At 45.0% G+C, this 16431-nt stretch overlaps 3 protein-coding genes across 7 annotated transcripts in view; 1 reads left to right on the forward strand and 2 right to left on the reverse strand.

Annotated features, from left to right (window-relative positions):
* The window catches only part of cnksr2a (connector enhancer of kinase suppressor of Ras 2a), a 57795-nt gene extending 56365 nt beyond the window's left edge, over window positions 1–1430 (reverse strand). For all 4 annotated transcript variants that reach the window (XM_086191207.1, XM_086191205.1, XM_086191206.1 and 1 more), the window contains exon 1: window positions 1299–1430. In XM_086191207.1, the coding sequence (XP_086047333.1) occupies window positions 1299–1362 (64 nt within the window). In that variant the 5' untranslated portion in view covers window positions 1363–1430. The remainder of the gene's footprint in view (window positions 1–1298) is intronic.
* A 4826-nt stretch (window positions 1431–6256) lies between these two features.
* On the forward strand, window positions 6257–10887 carry tlr22 (toll-like receptor 22). 2 transcript variants are annotated; one of them, XM_086191209.1, is made up of 4 exons: window positions 6257–6384; window positions 6476–9090; window positions 9370–9487; window positions 10194–10887. In XM_086191209.1, exons 2-4 carry the CDS (start codon window positions 6573–6575, stop codon window positions 10435–10437), a joined length of 2880 nt encoding a protein of 959 aa, XP_086047335.1. In that variant the 5' UTR covers window positions 6257–6384; window positions 6476–6572; the 3' UTR covers window positions 10438–10887. The 2 variants fall into 2 exon arrangements, with proteins under 2 accessions (XP_086047335.1, XP_086047334.1); XM_086191208.1 differs by having other exon boundaries at window positions 6336–9090.
* Window positions 10888–11220: 333 nt separating this feature from the next.
* Window positions 11221–13723, reverse strand: ccl20b (chemokine (C-C motif) ligand 20b). The gene is made up of 4 exons (XM_086191210.1): window positions 13570–13723; window positions 13142–13244; window positions 12307–12381; window positions 11221–12206 (listed from the first exon to the last, which is right to left on the reverse strand). The coding sequence occupies exons 1-4, from the start codon at window positions 13649–13651 to the stop codon at window positions 12176–12178; spliced, it is 291 nt and encodes a 96-aa protein (XP_086047336.1). The 5' UTR covers window positions 13652–13723; the 3' UTR covers window positions 11221–12175.
* Window positions 13724–16431: the final 2708 nt, after the last annotated feature.

The raw sequence follows: 16431 nt of genomic DNA on the forward strand, positions 1-16431 counted from the left end.
ATCTGCAAGCCGAGTTTTAAGTCGTGGTGCAACCCAGTGGTAACAGGAAGTGTGACAAACACCCAAATGACACTTTGTGTTCTTCAGTGGATGTACAGCATAAAACGCACTGTGTAGTGAGTGTGTGCTCGCTGGTGCCACCTAGGGGATGCAGGAAGTGGTATTTGCATCACAGTGCCAGCTCCCTCATGCCAAAACCCAAATATTATCAGGTTTCACTTCCTCCTCGCTCTACGAGACAGCCACACACACACACACACACACACACACACACACACACACACACACCTGCTAATCACTGCCTGTAGCTTTAATTAAGACCGAGCACCAAAGATCCAGGGGCACACCTTGGTGGAGGTATACGCGCTCAGAGTACTTTCCAGTTTTTGATGAATGGAGCTTCAACTTTAAGTATGACACTTGTTAATAGGCCTTTTTTTTTTAGTGAAGTGGTAATCATGAATAATGATGGTAAATGTGAAGGAGTGCTGTATATTTTAGCACCCTTTAGGCTTGAAGGGAAGCCTGCATTACAGCCGCTGGCACCTGCATCACTTCTGAGTGCCATTCAGGAAGAAAAGCCTCCCACAAATGCAGTCCATTTACAGGTTACACGTGAGACAATTACCCAAGAAGTTAAAGGACCAAGAAAAAGGGCCGTCCATTGTGCCCGCACAAAAATATGTACAATATGTCACTTTGTCGCATCATCTGGACAGGCCCATTATCCAGAGCAAGAAGACAAATGCTCTGCCAACTGCACCAGAAGCTGTAAAGCACCACGTATCAGCAACAGGCATTTCTTTTTAATGAGTAAAGAGTTTTACAATGTTCACAGGCCTCCGGGTACAAATCAGCTGCTGAATTATGCATCACTATAATCTCTAGTCTCATTACCGCAATGTATCACTTGTATAACAAACTCAATTACAATTTGGGATAAAGGTTATTTAGTGCTATTGAATATATGATTTATTTTTTTGTTTTTTTAACAGACTTTGGCAGTAAACAAGATTTGCATCTTTAGGTCAGTCATCGCTCTCCAAGTCTCCTCACACAAACACTGAAGTTTGTCCGGCTCTCCTCCTGTCACATTACATCATCACCCATAAATCATCAGGTGCCAGGATGATGCATTGACACAAGCGCGCGCGCACACACACACGCACACACCTCCCACGCAACATCTTGCCAGCCTCTGTCTCCCCTGCATTCATGTCTTCAGGTGTGCCTTTTCTGAGGTTTTAACCCTGAAGCCATCATGTGGCAAACCTGTTTGTGTGTGCGTGCGCGCCCACCTTTCATCCAGTCCACCACCTGATTCGTGCTCCATTTGCTGACCGGCTCCATCACCAACGCCATCGAGGAAACTTTGCGCTGACTCTCCGTTGCGCGCAAGCGGTGTCACTCCCGAACACAGCTCTGTCAGCCGGCACACTTCCCCGCGACCCTCCCGCCCTCCTCCCTCCCTCCCTCCCTCGGTCCTTCCCTCCGCAGCCAGGTGACTCCTTCACAGTATCCCGACGCTGCCCGCCAGCTCCTGGAGCCCGGTGTCGCGTCCTGTTAACGCAGCGGAGCCCTCAGTGCGGGACAGCCCGGGCGTGTGTGCGGCAGAAATCCGGTACATTCCCTCGCTCGACTCGGTCTGACATGTGTCGCCTCGTCTCTTTCTCTCCCTCCTCCTCCTTCTTTTCTTCTTCTTCTTCTTCCCAGTGCGCCAGTATGGTCCTGCTGCTGCGCCCGGGATGCGTGTGCGCGTGCGTGACAAAGGGAGATAGGGAGGAGTGTGTATGTGTGTGTAGGTGTATGTGTGTGCGTGTGTGTAGCCGATTCGTTACCGACAACAGCGGTGTAGAACAGATAAGTCACCCCGACAGCATCTCTCTCTCTCTCTCTATTTGTGCTCGCGCGTCCAGAAATTATTGGTGTGTGTGTGCGCGCGCGCGCGCGCGCCCGGCCGTGGGTAGCTTCACACGCACATCAGTGTATTTCCCCTGTGAACGAGACTGGTGAAATGATAAGGGAGAGATATTCTCATAAGATGTTTAATCAGGCCGTGTGTGTGTGTGTGTTTGCGCGCGCGCGTGGGCTACCCCCAGGGACAGGAAAAGCCGAGGTACCCACACACTTTGTTTCAGCTGAGAAAACTTAATGAATCCTCAGCCAACCCTCCTCTTCCTTCCTTTCTTCCTCTCTGGCAAATATAATTTACACAGGCATTATTAAGAAACCAGAAACCTTCATCAAGGTTGGCCTCCGGCAGCGCAGAGCTGAATGACGACACACACACACAGTAACATGCGAGGAAACACACCAAAACATACATGTGAAGCACAAAAGGTAGCGTTCAAGCCTGTAGACTGGCTGTTTGTCCCTCTCACACAAGAGCTGCTCCAGAAATGATCTAATTAGTTCTCACTGTCACGTTTTGTTTTATAATTCAATTTGATCAAATAAAAGATCTTTGACAAGCATTTAAAATGTTTCAATTTCAAATGAAGGTTTGATTGCATCCACTGATCAATCAGTGGCCCTAAGAGCAAAATATGAAGCCGACGAGAGCAGCAAAATATTTCACAATCTGATTGGTTGATAGCCATGATACAACCAACTTGTCACAGGCATGATGTCATTTACCTTATATGGTATACTTTTTTAGAGGTGGGTCAAGAGGGATGATGACCTTGACCTTTGACCACCAGAATCTTCTCACTGCTTCCCACTGAACATCAGTGCCAGATTTAGAATTGGGTCACGCCAGCACAGAGCCATCGAATGAAAGACTTCGTTTATACCTCTGAAGGTCCACCTGGGGACCACCACCCACACTTTGGGTACCCGATGAGGAATTTGAGGCTGCATCTGTTCCACAGCAGCGTCAAACATATTCAATATTGCATTTTTTTTTGTCTTGTCCAAAGTGACATTCAATTTTAACACCTGATCCATTTCCCAGTCCAATTTCCTTCGCTAGTAATTGATAGAGCCGGCAGAAATCTCACAGGGGTCTGATGTCAGCCGCCGTGGGGTGTGTGTGTAAGTGTGTGTGTGTGTGTGTGTGTGCAACAACCAGCCTAAAGACCAGTTAGCATGGGCACTGGTGGACCAAAGCCCCCAGTCTTAAGGCAAGTCAATGAATGGTAAAGGCCACATGCATGTAAATAAACCCAAATAACATCATGAACTGAAAATGAGGTGTGAATGCAGTGGAATTCAGTCTTGAGAGTTCAGGTGGGGGCGGAGCCTCTACTCAGAGAGGACAGGATCAGGCTGGGGGGGGGGGGGGGCTGCAATTGGACCTCATCAGATCTGGATCAGGCAGGAGGTTGCCGGTGATCATGCTGACCCCTCACTGGAGATGATCACTTTTCACCTGGTCAGAGAGGCTCCAGCGTCGTCTGTTTCTTCTCTGGTGATGGAGTGGCCTAAAGGTTCTCTTATATTTCTGCAGACTAAGACATTTCACACAGGGAGACCAGGCGGCTAACATACAGAGCGATGGAGGCCTCACAGGTAAATCAGCTCTTTGCTGCCTTAATTTTCATTGCTGCGTCATCTATAGGTGGACACTACAGAGTGACACAACCAAGCCGACAGGGACCACTGTGTCCCAACAGAGACCTCTGCTGGTAGGAAGTGTTACTACCGATAAGACAGCAGCAACAGGACTTCCCCAAACTCTGCATCACAGAGAGCAGAAGGGGTCATTCTGTGGGAAGTTACTGAGGAAATATAAAGTTTCAGATCCATAAATTCAGGTGGCCTTTTGGGAAGTAATCTTTTTCTGGTTAGGTTAGGTTAGGTTAATCCCCCCCCCCCCCCCCGATGAACAATATCAGAACATTTGAAGAGGACAAGAGAGTTAAAGCAACTCTTCGGCGCAAAATACACTTCTCTTTTTTTGGGGGGGGACGGAGTACAACATAGCACATATATTTAGCTCAATGCTAATGGCAACTGATGGTTAACAACAGTTACAGCTGCAAAACAACAGCAAAACTGTACAAAAATGTTCCCATTAATGACGCGTCACCCAGAAAGTGTATTTTTGCGCTTAACCGCCGAAAAATTGAGGTCACAAAGAAATTCTTGTTCGTCCCGCCGACGGCTATGCACATTTAGCATGAGGCTAAAGATGGCCGACCACTAACAGCATCAAAATTAATTATTAATGATCCTTAACCCTAAAAAGTTTATTTAGGCTTTCAACTACTCACAAATTGCTGCGTTGAACTCACAAAGACGTTTTTCGTTCCTCTTGCATTGCTTCTTTTTGACTCCAGAGTGCAGAAAGAGCCAGACACGTAGGCCTTTAGCTCCTAGCCACAGACGACTAGCGTCCGCTTTGAAACTCTTCAGGGCGTTGTCCTCTTTACCTACAGCTGTACGATTAGGTGCGAGCAGAAACTTTCACCTCGGGCAGAAATAAAAACAACTCCAACACTTTGACGGATGTTTTTGGGCCGTGAACGAGACAGTCAATTGTCAGTCTTGGTTCAAGTTCAAGTGTTCACAATCTTTCCTCCAGTTTCAAACTCGTGTCCTGGGACCTGTGGCAACTTAATCATCAACAGATTGAGGGAACTTGGGTTGAAAAGCCATGAGGAAGTAAAAAAGGAGATTTAAGAAATGATTAACTTTCATTTTCCTTTACTGAGGTTATGCTGTTTCAGGTATTAGCGAACTTGGGAAATATAAGGGTGTCTTTTCCCTCTGCTAACGCACCAACGTGAACTCATCGTATCACGAAGGATGATTGTTATGTGTGTAGAACAGGATTTACAGATATGGATGATGAAATATTGCTGTCATAACATTAGTTTGACGTGATCAAACTGTTGTAGATTTCCCAAAAGCCATATTTTTGTGGTGAAATTGGACATCCTTCCTCTTTTTAGTCTCACCAGCGGCAGTTACAACCTCAAAAAAAAAAACAACAACCAAAAATCCCATTTTGAAGCCGGTTGTGTAAGAATGGTATTGTTTCCTCCAAAACCTGGCTCATCACTCGCTTGAAAGAGACGTGTAAAAATGTTTCCTAAACAAAATCACAACTGTAACTTATTAACTATTTCTCATAGTTACGGTAATTCATAAATGTTTGTATGTCTTCACAAATAACTCAGTTCACGTTGGGACGTGTGGTTTTTTCCTGAGATTTAAAACTTTTTTTTTTGCTGAATAGAAAACACCCTTGTTTTTTTTTGTTTCTTTTTTACAAAGATTCCTTTGTTCAACTAAAGCAGAAGAAAAATAATCTCTTTGTTCAACAAATTTTAGCTGGGGAATGTAGTTCTAAAGGAGAAGCTGCTGTAAGCTGCAGGTTCCCTAAACCGCGTCAGCAACCGCTTGGAAACAAATGAATATATACTGACCTATTTATGTTAAAATATCTTAACGAACCACAACAACTAATGCGCATTAAAACCAAGAGTAAGGCTAGAAAAAAAACACAGTTAAAACACAAATTAAAAAGCCGTCTTTGAAATCAATGCCGCTTTTTGTTTTCTAGACGAACGGATTTCAACACGCCGCTCTGGACTTGTTTGCGCCACCAAGAGATCGAGAACAGTACAGTGGACTGAACAACAGACTAAAAACAATCCAGGCCTGGAGCCTAACCCAGCAGCTACGGGCGAGAGGCGGGGTTTGCATGGCAGGGTCAACACATAGAGGCTCTCACAGCCACGGTCAATTTAGAGTCTGGATTAACCTGGTCCCCTCTTGATGTCTTTGGACTGTGGAGGAAGCTGGGGTAGCAGAGAGAACCCAGCAGGAACAGGGAGAACATGGAGACTCACCTAGAGTGCCACTAGAGTGAACCTGTGCCCGGGCCGGGACTCGAACCCGTAACCGTCTTGCTTTGAGGCGACAGTGCTAACCACTGCACCACCGTGCAGCCCCAACAAGCCAAGACGTGAAACAAAATAGACTCGGAGTCAATTCGGTTCTGCGGTGCTGCAGTTCCTAACACCAGTCTGCAAGCTGCAGTGAGCCAACCTGGTAGTTATTAGTGATTCTGCCTCCTTGAACGCGGCGCAATAAAATGTGCTAAGAGGCCTTAGGATGTCTGAATTTGACATTTTTAGCGTTAGTCTGCAACCACGGCGGCCTCTCTGGAGACACTGGGAGGATCTTCACTTAAATCAAGGGTCCCAGGCGGATGATGGCCAACACCTCGCTGCAGGGTTCATTAACTCTTTATGTGTTTCATTGCATGACGAGCTTAACATTGCCGGCAATGATGAAAGCCCAACACGCCCACTCTCACTTCCTCACACAATCCAGACGCACTGTAAACGCCACACGTAGCATTTCTCTCATCAAGCCTGAGTGCAGAGGAACCAAGGAGGATACAAGACCACTTTTTCTTTGCTCAGACCAGTAAGTAAGAAAAACGACTCTCCTACGTTTGTTTTTCTGTGACTGGTTCTGATATCCTATCTCTCTCTTTCGCTGTATTCTCCGATTTCAGTCTTCACGCTGCTAAAAAGGACTAAACCTTGAAGACAACTTGTCTTGTTGGATGTCATCGACTCTTTCATTTAAAAAAAAAAAAAAGTTGAAAAAAAATGATACCTGGAATGAAAGAGGACGATAAAATTCCAAAAGGAGCGGCGACGCTGTTTACATTCATTCTCCTCTTTCTGAATATCAGCAACTTGCATGTTCCCGTCGCAGGGTTTTGCCTGAAAACCTGCCGAATCAGTAACAATAAGGCCATTTGTAGCAAAATGCTGCTCAGAGCTGTTCCTCAGGGTATTCCGTCCACGGTGACAAATTATGACTTGGCCGTGAACAAAATCTCACGGATAAAAGCCTCGGACTTCCGAAATCTATCAGTTTTGACACAATTAGACATAAACCGCAACTTCATTTCTAAGATAGAGAAGGGGGCCTTTGCTGATCTGACTTCCCTCAAGAAATTCAATCTGAACAACAACAGGCTCCCACAGCTGGAGGACGACATCTTTCACGGTTTGAGCAACCTCACAGAGCTGAGACTGGCCAGCAACAAGATCAAATCGGTGGCCTCCACCTCTTTCGAGTCCCTGACGAGCCTCCTCTTCTTGGACCTGTCCTACAACAAGTTCCAGGTGAAAATGATTCGCTCCGTGTTCCACTGCGCGCCACACCTACGGTATCTGGCACTCAAAAAGATCGGCTTAACCGCTTTTCACTCTTGGGAACTGACGAATACCTCGATAGGCCTCACTTACCTCGACTTGTCTCAGAATCCCATCCAAGTCTTTCAGGTCACCGATGACGTTTTCCCAAGTCTCAGGTGGTTGAACATCGGCGGGGCTCCTCAAAGGCAAAAGATGACATGGGAGCTGCGCAACAAGACGTTGCTCAGTCACGTGACCACTCTGGATATCGGCGGGCTTCACCTCGCTTCCGATGACATTGAAACGTTCTTTGAGAGCTTCAACTTTTCTCTGACTTCGCTCAGGATGAGCAGCATGAAGTGTAACCTCGCAGCACTGATAAATGCCTCCTGCACCATCCCGACATTGTCTGAGCTGCAACTCCGACTCAACAAGCTGACTGTCATCAGTTCAGATTTGCTGCAGGTGTGCGGCGGCGTCACTGAGCTCGATTTAGCTGTGAACAACATTAAAACTTTCGACAACAACCCCTTTGAACCTCTCAAAGGTCTGAAGGTTCTAAGTCTGAGCCGGAACAGACTTCAATCTGTCCCCGTTGCGGTTAGGAACATATCCACTCTGATGGAACTGGATCTCAGCAGCAACAACATCACTTCACTCAGTTGCCACGATTTTGCTAATCTGACCAAACTCAAGGTGCTCAGTCTTTATCAGAACTTCATCGTGGCTCTGAGTCGCTGCGTTTTCGAGGATTTATCTGGATTGCAGGTCTTAAAGCTGCAGCTGAATCGCATCACTAAATTGGGAGGGGCTTTTGGAAACTATTTACCAAAACTAAAGCAACTGCTCCTGGACAGAAATAAACTCACGACGATCAAACAACATGAATTTAAGGGTTTGCAGGCCCTCCAGAACTTGTCCCTGCGCGAAAATCAGATAGACGTGCTTGAAAAAGGCTGTTTTGTTGGACTGACGGAGCTCACCGACATCCAGCTACAATCCAATGATATCAAGTCAAGTGAAGTGAACAAAGGCGTTTTTAATGAGCTGATAAATTTAAGGCGACTGGATCTGAGGGACAATCACATTAAGTACTGGAATAACACCGCCTTGTCTCAACCCCCGTTCTTTAAGCTGTCTCAGTTGGAGAGCCTGTCCATTCCCGGCCAGCATAGCAGGGGCAAGGGGCAGCTGCCTCGTAACTTCCTGCAAGGTTTGACAAGTCTTAAAGTTTTTGAAAGCAGGAACATTCAACTTCTTTCTTTACACAAGGACGTGTTTAATTACACTCCTCAGCTGCAAACGCTTGACATCAGCTCCAACGACCTGACAGACCTTTCTCCTGATTTGTTGGCGCCGCTCCACAACCTTAAAAGCCTCTACATATCTAGAACGAGCCTGGGGTCTCTGGACTTCCTCATCAAGGCCAACCTCACCAATTTGGAATTCCTGCAAGCCAGGAGGAATTCCTTTTTTGTTATCAGAGAAGATGTAATTAACTCCATACCGGCCCTCATCTACGTGGATCTCCAAAGCAACAGTTTCACCTGTGACTGCAACAACGCCTGGTTCATCCGCTGGATGGTAAACAGCAGCCAAACACAAGTTTTTGACGGCTATAACTTTGTGTGCAACTATCCCCCGGACCTGAAGGGCATGAAACTGCTGGACCTTGACATCAGATCCTGCTCAGTAGACACAGGATTCATCTGCTATATCGCCACCACATGTGTGAACCTCCTCTTCATACTGGTGTGCCTCACCTATCATTTCCTGAGGTGGCAGATGGTTTACGCCTACTACCTCCTCTTGGCTTTCCTCTTTGAGAGAAAGCAAAAGAACAGGCAAGCTCAGTATCAGTACGACGCCTTTGTCTCGTACAACGTCCACGATGAGCCCTGGGTCATGGAAGAACTGCTGCCGAAACTGGAGGGAGAACAGGGCTGGAGACTGTGTCTGCACCACCGAGACTTCCAGCCAGGTAAGAACACATCGCTGTGCTCCAGTATCCTAGCATGCTAACTACAGAAGTCTGGGTCTTTTGGCAGTAGAACAAGCAGGTTTTCCTCAAGAACTTCTATGTCCCATGAAACCAAACCAGGCTTCAGACAAGTCAAACTCACCACAGTTGTGAAAGTACCTGGAAGATATGCAGTTTCTCCTCCATGTAGCTCCACTTATCGTCCACAAGGTGTCACTGTAGTATTACTACTTGTTGGTATTTGAGGCTACAGATTTTTTCCTCTTTTTGCCTCCTCAGGGAAATCCATCATTGACAACATCACGGACGCCATCTATGGAAGCAGGAAGACCATCTGCATGATCAGTCGCAGATACCTGGAGAGCGAGTGGTGCTCCAGAGAGATCCAGGTGGCCAGGTGAGCTGTTGGCTTCCAGGTCTGAGCTGAGACGCGTTGCAGCTCCGCATGGAGCTCTGATTCGCTGCAAATATTCCGGCCATAAGCTCAAACCAAATGGTATGAAGAGAGGCTAAAGGTCCGTCGCACTTTTCCATCACGGGGGTGATAAATTAGCACGAACTGGGGCGGACTGGAGTGGGTGGTTAACTAAAAGCACTGAAAAGTTTACATTTTTAAGTATAGAAAAGTGTTCAATTTTTTTTTAATTTTTACCAACGAAACACATTACTTTGTACTACAGTGTATATACTACATGATGTAATATCTTCAGTTCAGTCTGTCATTTGACTGCTCCAATAGTGAGTGTTCCTACGGAAGCTGGGACGAGCCTTGCTTGAAATCAAATCATCATCTTGTTATTTCAAGAAAACAGAATTTGTATTCAAATAAAAGTCAAAGAGTGTGTGTGTGGGGGGGGGGGGGCACAGTGAAACACTGCACTTTTCATTTTTTTAAGCTTTCAAACTTAACTTCTCTGAAAAGTGCTGCTTTAATTTTAGCCAGTCAGTGAAAATTGTTTTCAGTTTATCAAAGCTCAAGCCTCCTCATCGTGACAACGTTTCTGCCTTTGACGTGATTGTTCATCAATGAGTTTTGGGTTGTTGGGTCAAAGAGAACCAGGACTTTGACGTCTCTTCTCCATCCTCCCTTCCACTCTGCCTAGCTTCCGCCTGTTCGACGAGCAGAAGGACGTGCTAATCCTGGTGTTCCTGGAGGACATTCCCATCGCCCGGCTGTCTCCTTACTACCGCATGAGGAGACTACTGAAGAAGCAGACCTTCCTAAGCTGGCCCCGGGCCGGAGAGAACACCCAGCTCTTCTGGGAGCAGCTCCGCAAGGCCCTGCAGACCAGAGACGAGCCTGGAGGGGAAAGGTTCCTCCTCACGGTGGTGGACGCGCAGAGATGACGTCCGTGTGAGCTTGCGGAGAGACTGTTCCGGCTTCTGGGAACATCTTGATCGCGTTCAGTGACATGAGGAGGACGGACACACGTAGCAGCTCTTGTTTTAAACGGGGCCTCCCTGACAAGTGTGATACCGACGTATGAATTCAGTCACGCTCCCGGTTTGAAGATACCCTGCCGGTGGAGCGGCGTCGGCCTCGGTTGCCATGTCACAGACACTTTTCTCACGGCGGCAGCGCGACAGTTGTTTTTCTTACAGCTTTGACTGAAGAAAACAACTACAAAACTCACGCCAGGAGTCGTCACGAATGTACAATACTTCATGGTATAATGAGGAGCTGTAGCTTCCAACGTGCTCATTCGATGCAAAGTGTTTGTGCGTATGTTTTTGTGTACACTGTTTGTGGATGGCTGTACTTGTAAACGTGTTAATGTTAATAAAAATGTGTGTGTATACGTCAGCGTTTCTCAAAGTGTGTGGCACCCGAGTCACCCGACGTCCAAAACATTATTTCCCCCCCCCCCTCACCTGTCGCTTTGTCAGTGGTTCCGCCGCGAAAAAAATTCCGACGTCCAAACATTAGTTCCCCCCCTCAACGGGGGGAAAAGGGGAGGGGAGGAACTAATGGTTGGACGTCGGAATTTTTTTCGCGGCGGAACCAAAGCGCGCTTTAAACCGCTTTCATAGCAACTGTTGTCAGGTCTGTTTTTAAAATGGAGAGATATTTGACAGGGATGAAACACATTTTATTTCATTTTTTTTTCTAGTTCTGAAAAACTAAAGGAATGTTTGTAATTTTTAATAGGTCAATAAAGTTAAACATGGCCTATTTTGTCAAAAAATTTGGCGTGGGGGGGATGAAAATTTTTCTTCCTCCAAAGGGGGGAATGACAGAAAAAGTTTGAGAACCACTGGTATACGTCATTACCTGTGAGAATTAATGGAATGTCAACTTGAAGCCCATAGAAATCACCTCTGCAAGACTGCCTCCACTTTATCATTGTAGCTTTTTTTTCTTTTCTTTTTTTAATCTGCTTATCTTTTCTTTGTCTTAAAGCTGTAGCACTTTGGGATCTCTGATGAAAAAAACATCAAATGTATGAGTCACTCAAGTTATTCTAATTCAACTGCTAGAATTCAGATATCACGGAGGGGCTTTTTTTCTATCAAAGATGCTTTATATAAACAGTACAAAAGACATTCACAAAATACAAAAATGCTTCATAATAATTACAAAAATAATTATTGAATCAAGGATATTGTCTGTTTAAATACTGAAAGCATAGCAAAATCAATTCTGCCAGGCGTTTCGAAATCTCCTTTTTATAAACTGTTGAACAGAAACTGACGTATTCCACATTGAGATGATTTTCCAATCAAAATAGGATTGATGAACATTCAAAGCTACATGTATTAAAGATACTACACTTTACTGTTCATAAAACAGAATAAATGTCACAAAATATAATGTAAGGCAGGGGTGGGCAATCATGTGCCATGGAGGGCGGTGTGTATGCAGGTTTTCCTTCCAACCAAACACTTTAACAGGTGATTCCACTGATTAACACACCCTCCGCCACAGAAGAGTGTTAATCAGTGGAATCACCTGTTAAAGTGTTTGGTTGGAAGGAAAAGCGGCATACACACGGCCCTCCATGGCACAAGATTGCCCACCCCTGATGTAAGTCTATATTGGGTACGGCTAACGAATCCATCTCTACACAGCAGAGTAGGAGCAGATTTATTGGAGCCTGGAGCTCTGCTTCCTGTTCCTGCAACAACAACAAAAACATCAGTTTGGTTGGAAAACAACAACAACAACAACAACAACAACAAGAAACCAACACAAAGAGAATCAGTGTTCCTACTCACTCCAAACACTTCAGCGCTCTGTGGGTCCAGCTCGCCGACGGGTCGGCACACACGAACCTGCCGGGGACGTGGAAGCTGCGAAGACACGGCGACGATTACATGTGACGCGCACTTCACTACACAGCAGGAAGTATTTGCTGCTAGTGTGGCGGCCGGCGTGTTCACCTTACTGACTGACCTGCTTCGTATATTCCTACTTCATTCATTAAAGGGTTATTACAGTGTTTTTAACCTGGGGGGGCGTTACCATCATGAGCCACTGAAACCTCAGACTGCAGGACGTGTACCAAAACTGCTTGTACCCAGTGTGTTACTGAGTACTTGCATTTGGTGTTTCTTTTTCTTTTTTTTAACTCTGCTTTTGTGTGTGTGTGCGTGTGTGTGTGTGTGTGTGTGTGTGTGTGTGTGTGTGTGTGAGATGATACAAGTTAAGTAAAAAACCTTGGAAAAATTACAGACGTTACGATTGTTCCTTGGCGCCAGCTGCTGGAATCTCTATCAAAATTATGGAAGAATCACAACTCAAACAGATGGACAAAATATCGAAACCTAACCACAAGTACAATGCTGGGAGTGCCACAACTTCAATACACATCTGATGGACCTGCTTTTAACACTGACTTTCTCATCGGTATCAATAAAGTTTCATTTCCATCCTAATATCGTCACCTTCTTAAAATAATTTCCTTTCAGGGCTTTTTTTGGGTTTTTTTTTGCTTAAATCGACTCTTTACGATATTTTGTCTCCAGTTTTTCGTGAACTTCAACAAAAGGACTTGACCGATTATTGTAAGAGGGCGACGGTACGGAGCTCTGCATCACACGGTGAACTCACATGATGGCGTTTATGTCGCAGGAAGTGTTGATGGTCTGCTTCATGTAGCCCAACAGGCGTTTGCATGGCAGTGGACGCCTCGCATACCTCAGGCAGCAGCTTGCTGTTAAAACACACACACGCAAACAAACAGTTATAAAAAACCGAATAAATAATCAAAATAGTGTATTTTTAAAAAAATAATAGACATCTTTGCCGCTCTCCACACAATCAATTCTAGCAGTAATTTGTTGGGACCTTTAAAACCCAGCAGAGAAGAGGAGTAAGAGATCATCTGCATTGTTTAAATTCAACTTTATTGTCCACAGGAAGAAACAAACATCTTAGATTTAACTTCTCTTCTTAAAAGCGGTAACAGAAATCCTTCAATACTCTTGAGTTGCTACAGCACAGTACTACAATATCAGTATTGCGTCACAAAGTCTCACCTGACTGCGTGCTGCCAATGAAGGCAGCGAGGATGACAAAGGAGAAGAGCGCCGCCGCCAGAGAGCTTCTGCTGCTCGCCATGGTTGTGCGCGATGTTGAGGGACGGCGAAGGCGTTCAGGGAGGGTGTGAGAGAGACAGCGGAACACACACTCCTTAAATAGGTTACTCTGGGACTTTCCCCCCCACCTGCCAGGTGAGATTGCGTAAGCACTTATTTTTAGAAATGTTGGGAGTCAGCCAGGAATGAGGGCAAGGTTCTCCAGGTGACAGGTGCCAACTTCAGGTGTTTATGTTTTAGGCGAGGATAGCTTATGTGTACAGAACCTTTCATCGACAAAGTAACTGACAGGGAACATAAAAGGCGGTCGGAGGAGGTGTGAGGGGAAATGTGAGATACGCAGAAAGCAGAAAGCGATTCAGTTAAAGTAAAGAAAACCCTTGAGATAACACATTTGACTCCATCTTTTTGTTTTGTTTTCCCTTGGATTTGAAACACACGATGTGGAGAAAGACTTGACTCGGGCCAGATTTGAAATTATCAATATGAGAAGTTTCACCTTAAAATCCAGATGTTCTAAGACATGGATGATCAGACGTTCGCTGGAATATGTGAGCGACAGGTTTTGTGTTCTTGCTTCATATTCTGAGTGCATCCAATCAGGTATGACCATATCTGAAAATCAGGACAGTCAAGATCCTGTCACCCGCAGCTGCTCCGATGAAGGTAACAGGCGTGGTAAAGGTAAACATGAAACCGTTCTGATGATGCTAAGCTAAAGGCTAAGCTAAGAAAGGTAGAAATAATGGGATTTAACAATTTCACAGCAAATGACTAAATCAAGGGATGATATCTGTCTCGTTTTCCATGTTAGCTGTAACCTTTCTTTAGATGCGTCTGCCTCTCTCGGCCAGGAAACACTTGTAAACGACACTTTAAATCTCAGCGTAGCTCTCCTGGTTGAATACAGGTTGAATGAAAACTAATAAAAATGTAGAAACATTTTAAATTCTCATGTTTCTGCAAAGGCTTGCAGTCAAAAGCATACTGGGCTTCAATTTATTGCATTAAATTTATTATTGTGTGCAGAGCTTAAAATGTGAATATGCTGATTCTGTCACTGGGACGGAGCCATTAACGGTACAAAAGTGTAAAATAATATTTCATGAGTGAGTTTGTCAAGTTTCTCAATGCGCCTGAAGCAGGTCCAGACCATCCCACTAAAAAAAAAAAAAAAACTTCTCCCTGTAATTTCCCTCACAGGTTATTCAATGACTCTTTGAAAAGCTCAAAGGAATATCATTACAGTGTGTGTGTGTGTGTGTGAGAGAGAGAGAGAGAGAGAGAGAGATAGATATCACGTGAGTTGACAAAAATTTCCAGAGTAGCAACCAACCCAGACCATTAAGATGTCCTTGAACAAAACACTTAACCCTGACTGAACTGGCATGTATGAATGTGAGAGTGAATGAGGTAGTTTGAGTACTACACAGGAGAAGAAGGAGCTAATTTCTATGAATCCAGTACAGGAGTTACATCAGCTTTAAAAGTCCTGTACCTGATTAAACATTCACCCCCCTGGCTGTTGACCCCTCCACCTCCACACCCGGATGGCTAACACTCAGAAGAGACTCATACGCTTGGCTGAATTTGTCAGCCTGGTACAAATGGAGATATCCCCGACAATAAAGTCAGCCTTTTGTGTCAAGAGATGAAAGTGATATTAACAGTTCCTGCTCTTTAATCAGCCTTTTTAAAAAACAAAAACAAAAAGCTGCAGCGTTAACATTAGCTGGATTACAGCTAACGGTGGCTAACGTTCGCACAACTAACAGTTTTTCTAGCTTTTACAGACAGGCCCTGAGGGCCCTGGAGCAGATGGTTTTAACAGTCGAGATTCACTCTTCAGTTGTTTGGATTGCACTGAGAGTTTCTGCTGCTCCCATGGGTGTTGGGCAGGGTAAGGGTTAAACATGTTTGAGTCTGTTAAGAAACAGATGAGGATTAAAGGCCTTATTTTATCCAAACCCAGATGGAGGTTAAGTTGTGGCTACAGGCAGCTAGTCCTTGGTATCTGGCTACATTGTTAAATGACCCAGTGGGCTGACTGGTGAGTCTGGCCTTCAAGACAAGCGGCCTTCAAATATAACTTTTTTAGTTGAGAAGTCGAAATGCATGAAATCATCACTGACAAGCAATGGCAACATGGACGCTAAAAGATTGTTTGTTCTCCCCCTCTGAATATACTAAAATATATGAGACAGCTGGAAAGATGTTACACATACATGACTAATGTAGACAAATTTATACATACATTCACTTAAAATAGAGTGCAGGAAACACGAGGCAGTTGTAATAAAGATGTTTCAGTGGCAGTTCCCAAAGAGGTAGAAAATGTTCCAACACTGTATTTAGTTCATTAATGTACTTCTTTAATGTTAGTAGCGGTACCGGGATCTCCTGCTCATGCATCCCAGGTAGAATCAATGACTTAGCTGCAAGTCACCTTATTTGACCTCTTGAACATCTGGAAGTAGTAAAAGGTGTTTTACAGAGGGGTCCCACAAATCTCCAAAGCACCAGGATTAGTTGGTGCCATAGCGACTCCAGGAAGGAACTTATAAATACTGGAGACAACACAGATAGACATTCCAAGATATAAGACAACAGAAGAACACTTACTATCAGCAGTGAAGCACAGACCAGACTGTTTAAGAGTGGACAGGTGAAAAGGTCACAACAGGGAATAGCGGGAGTGTAGCTCATGCTAGCATCACTCCCTCAAGCTAATTAAGTCAGAACAGAGTCCACAAGAATTTCTATGGTGGGATGAGGCCGTGAAAGATAAGAGCATGGCCGTAA

Source organism: Aulostomus chinensis, chromosome 21, assembly GCF_037954235.1.
Source record: "Aulostomus chinensis isolate RoL2024-O1b breed Wild chromosome 21, RoL_Achi_v1.0, whole genome shotgun sequence".
In the NCBI taxonomy this organism is placed as follows: Eukaryota; Metazoa; Chordata; class Actinopteri; order Syngnathiformes; family Aulostomidae; genus Aulostomus; species Aulostomus chinensis.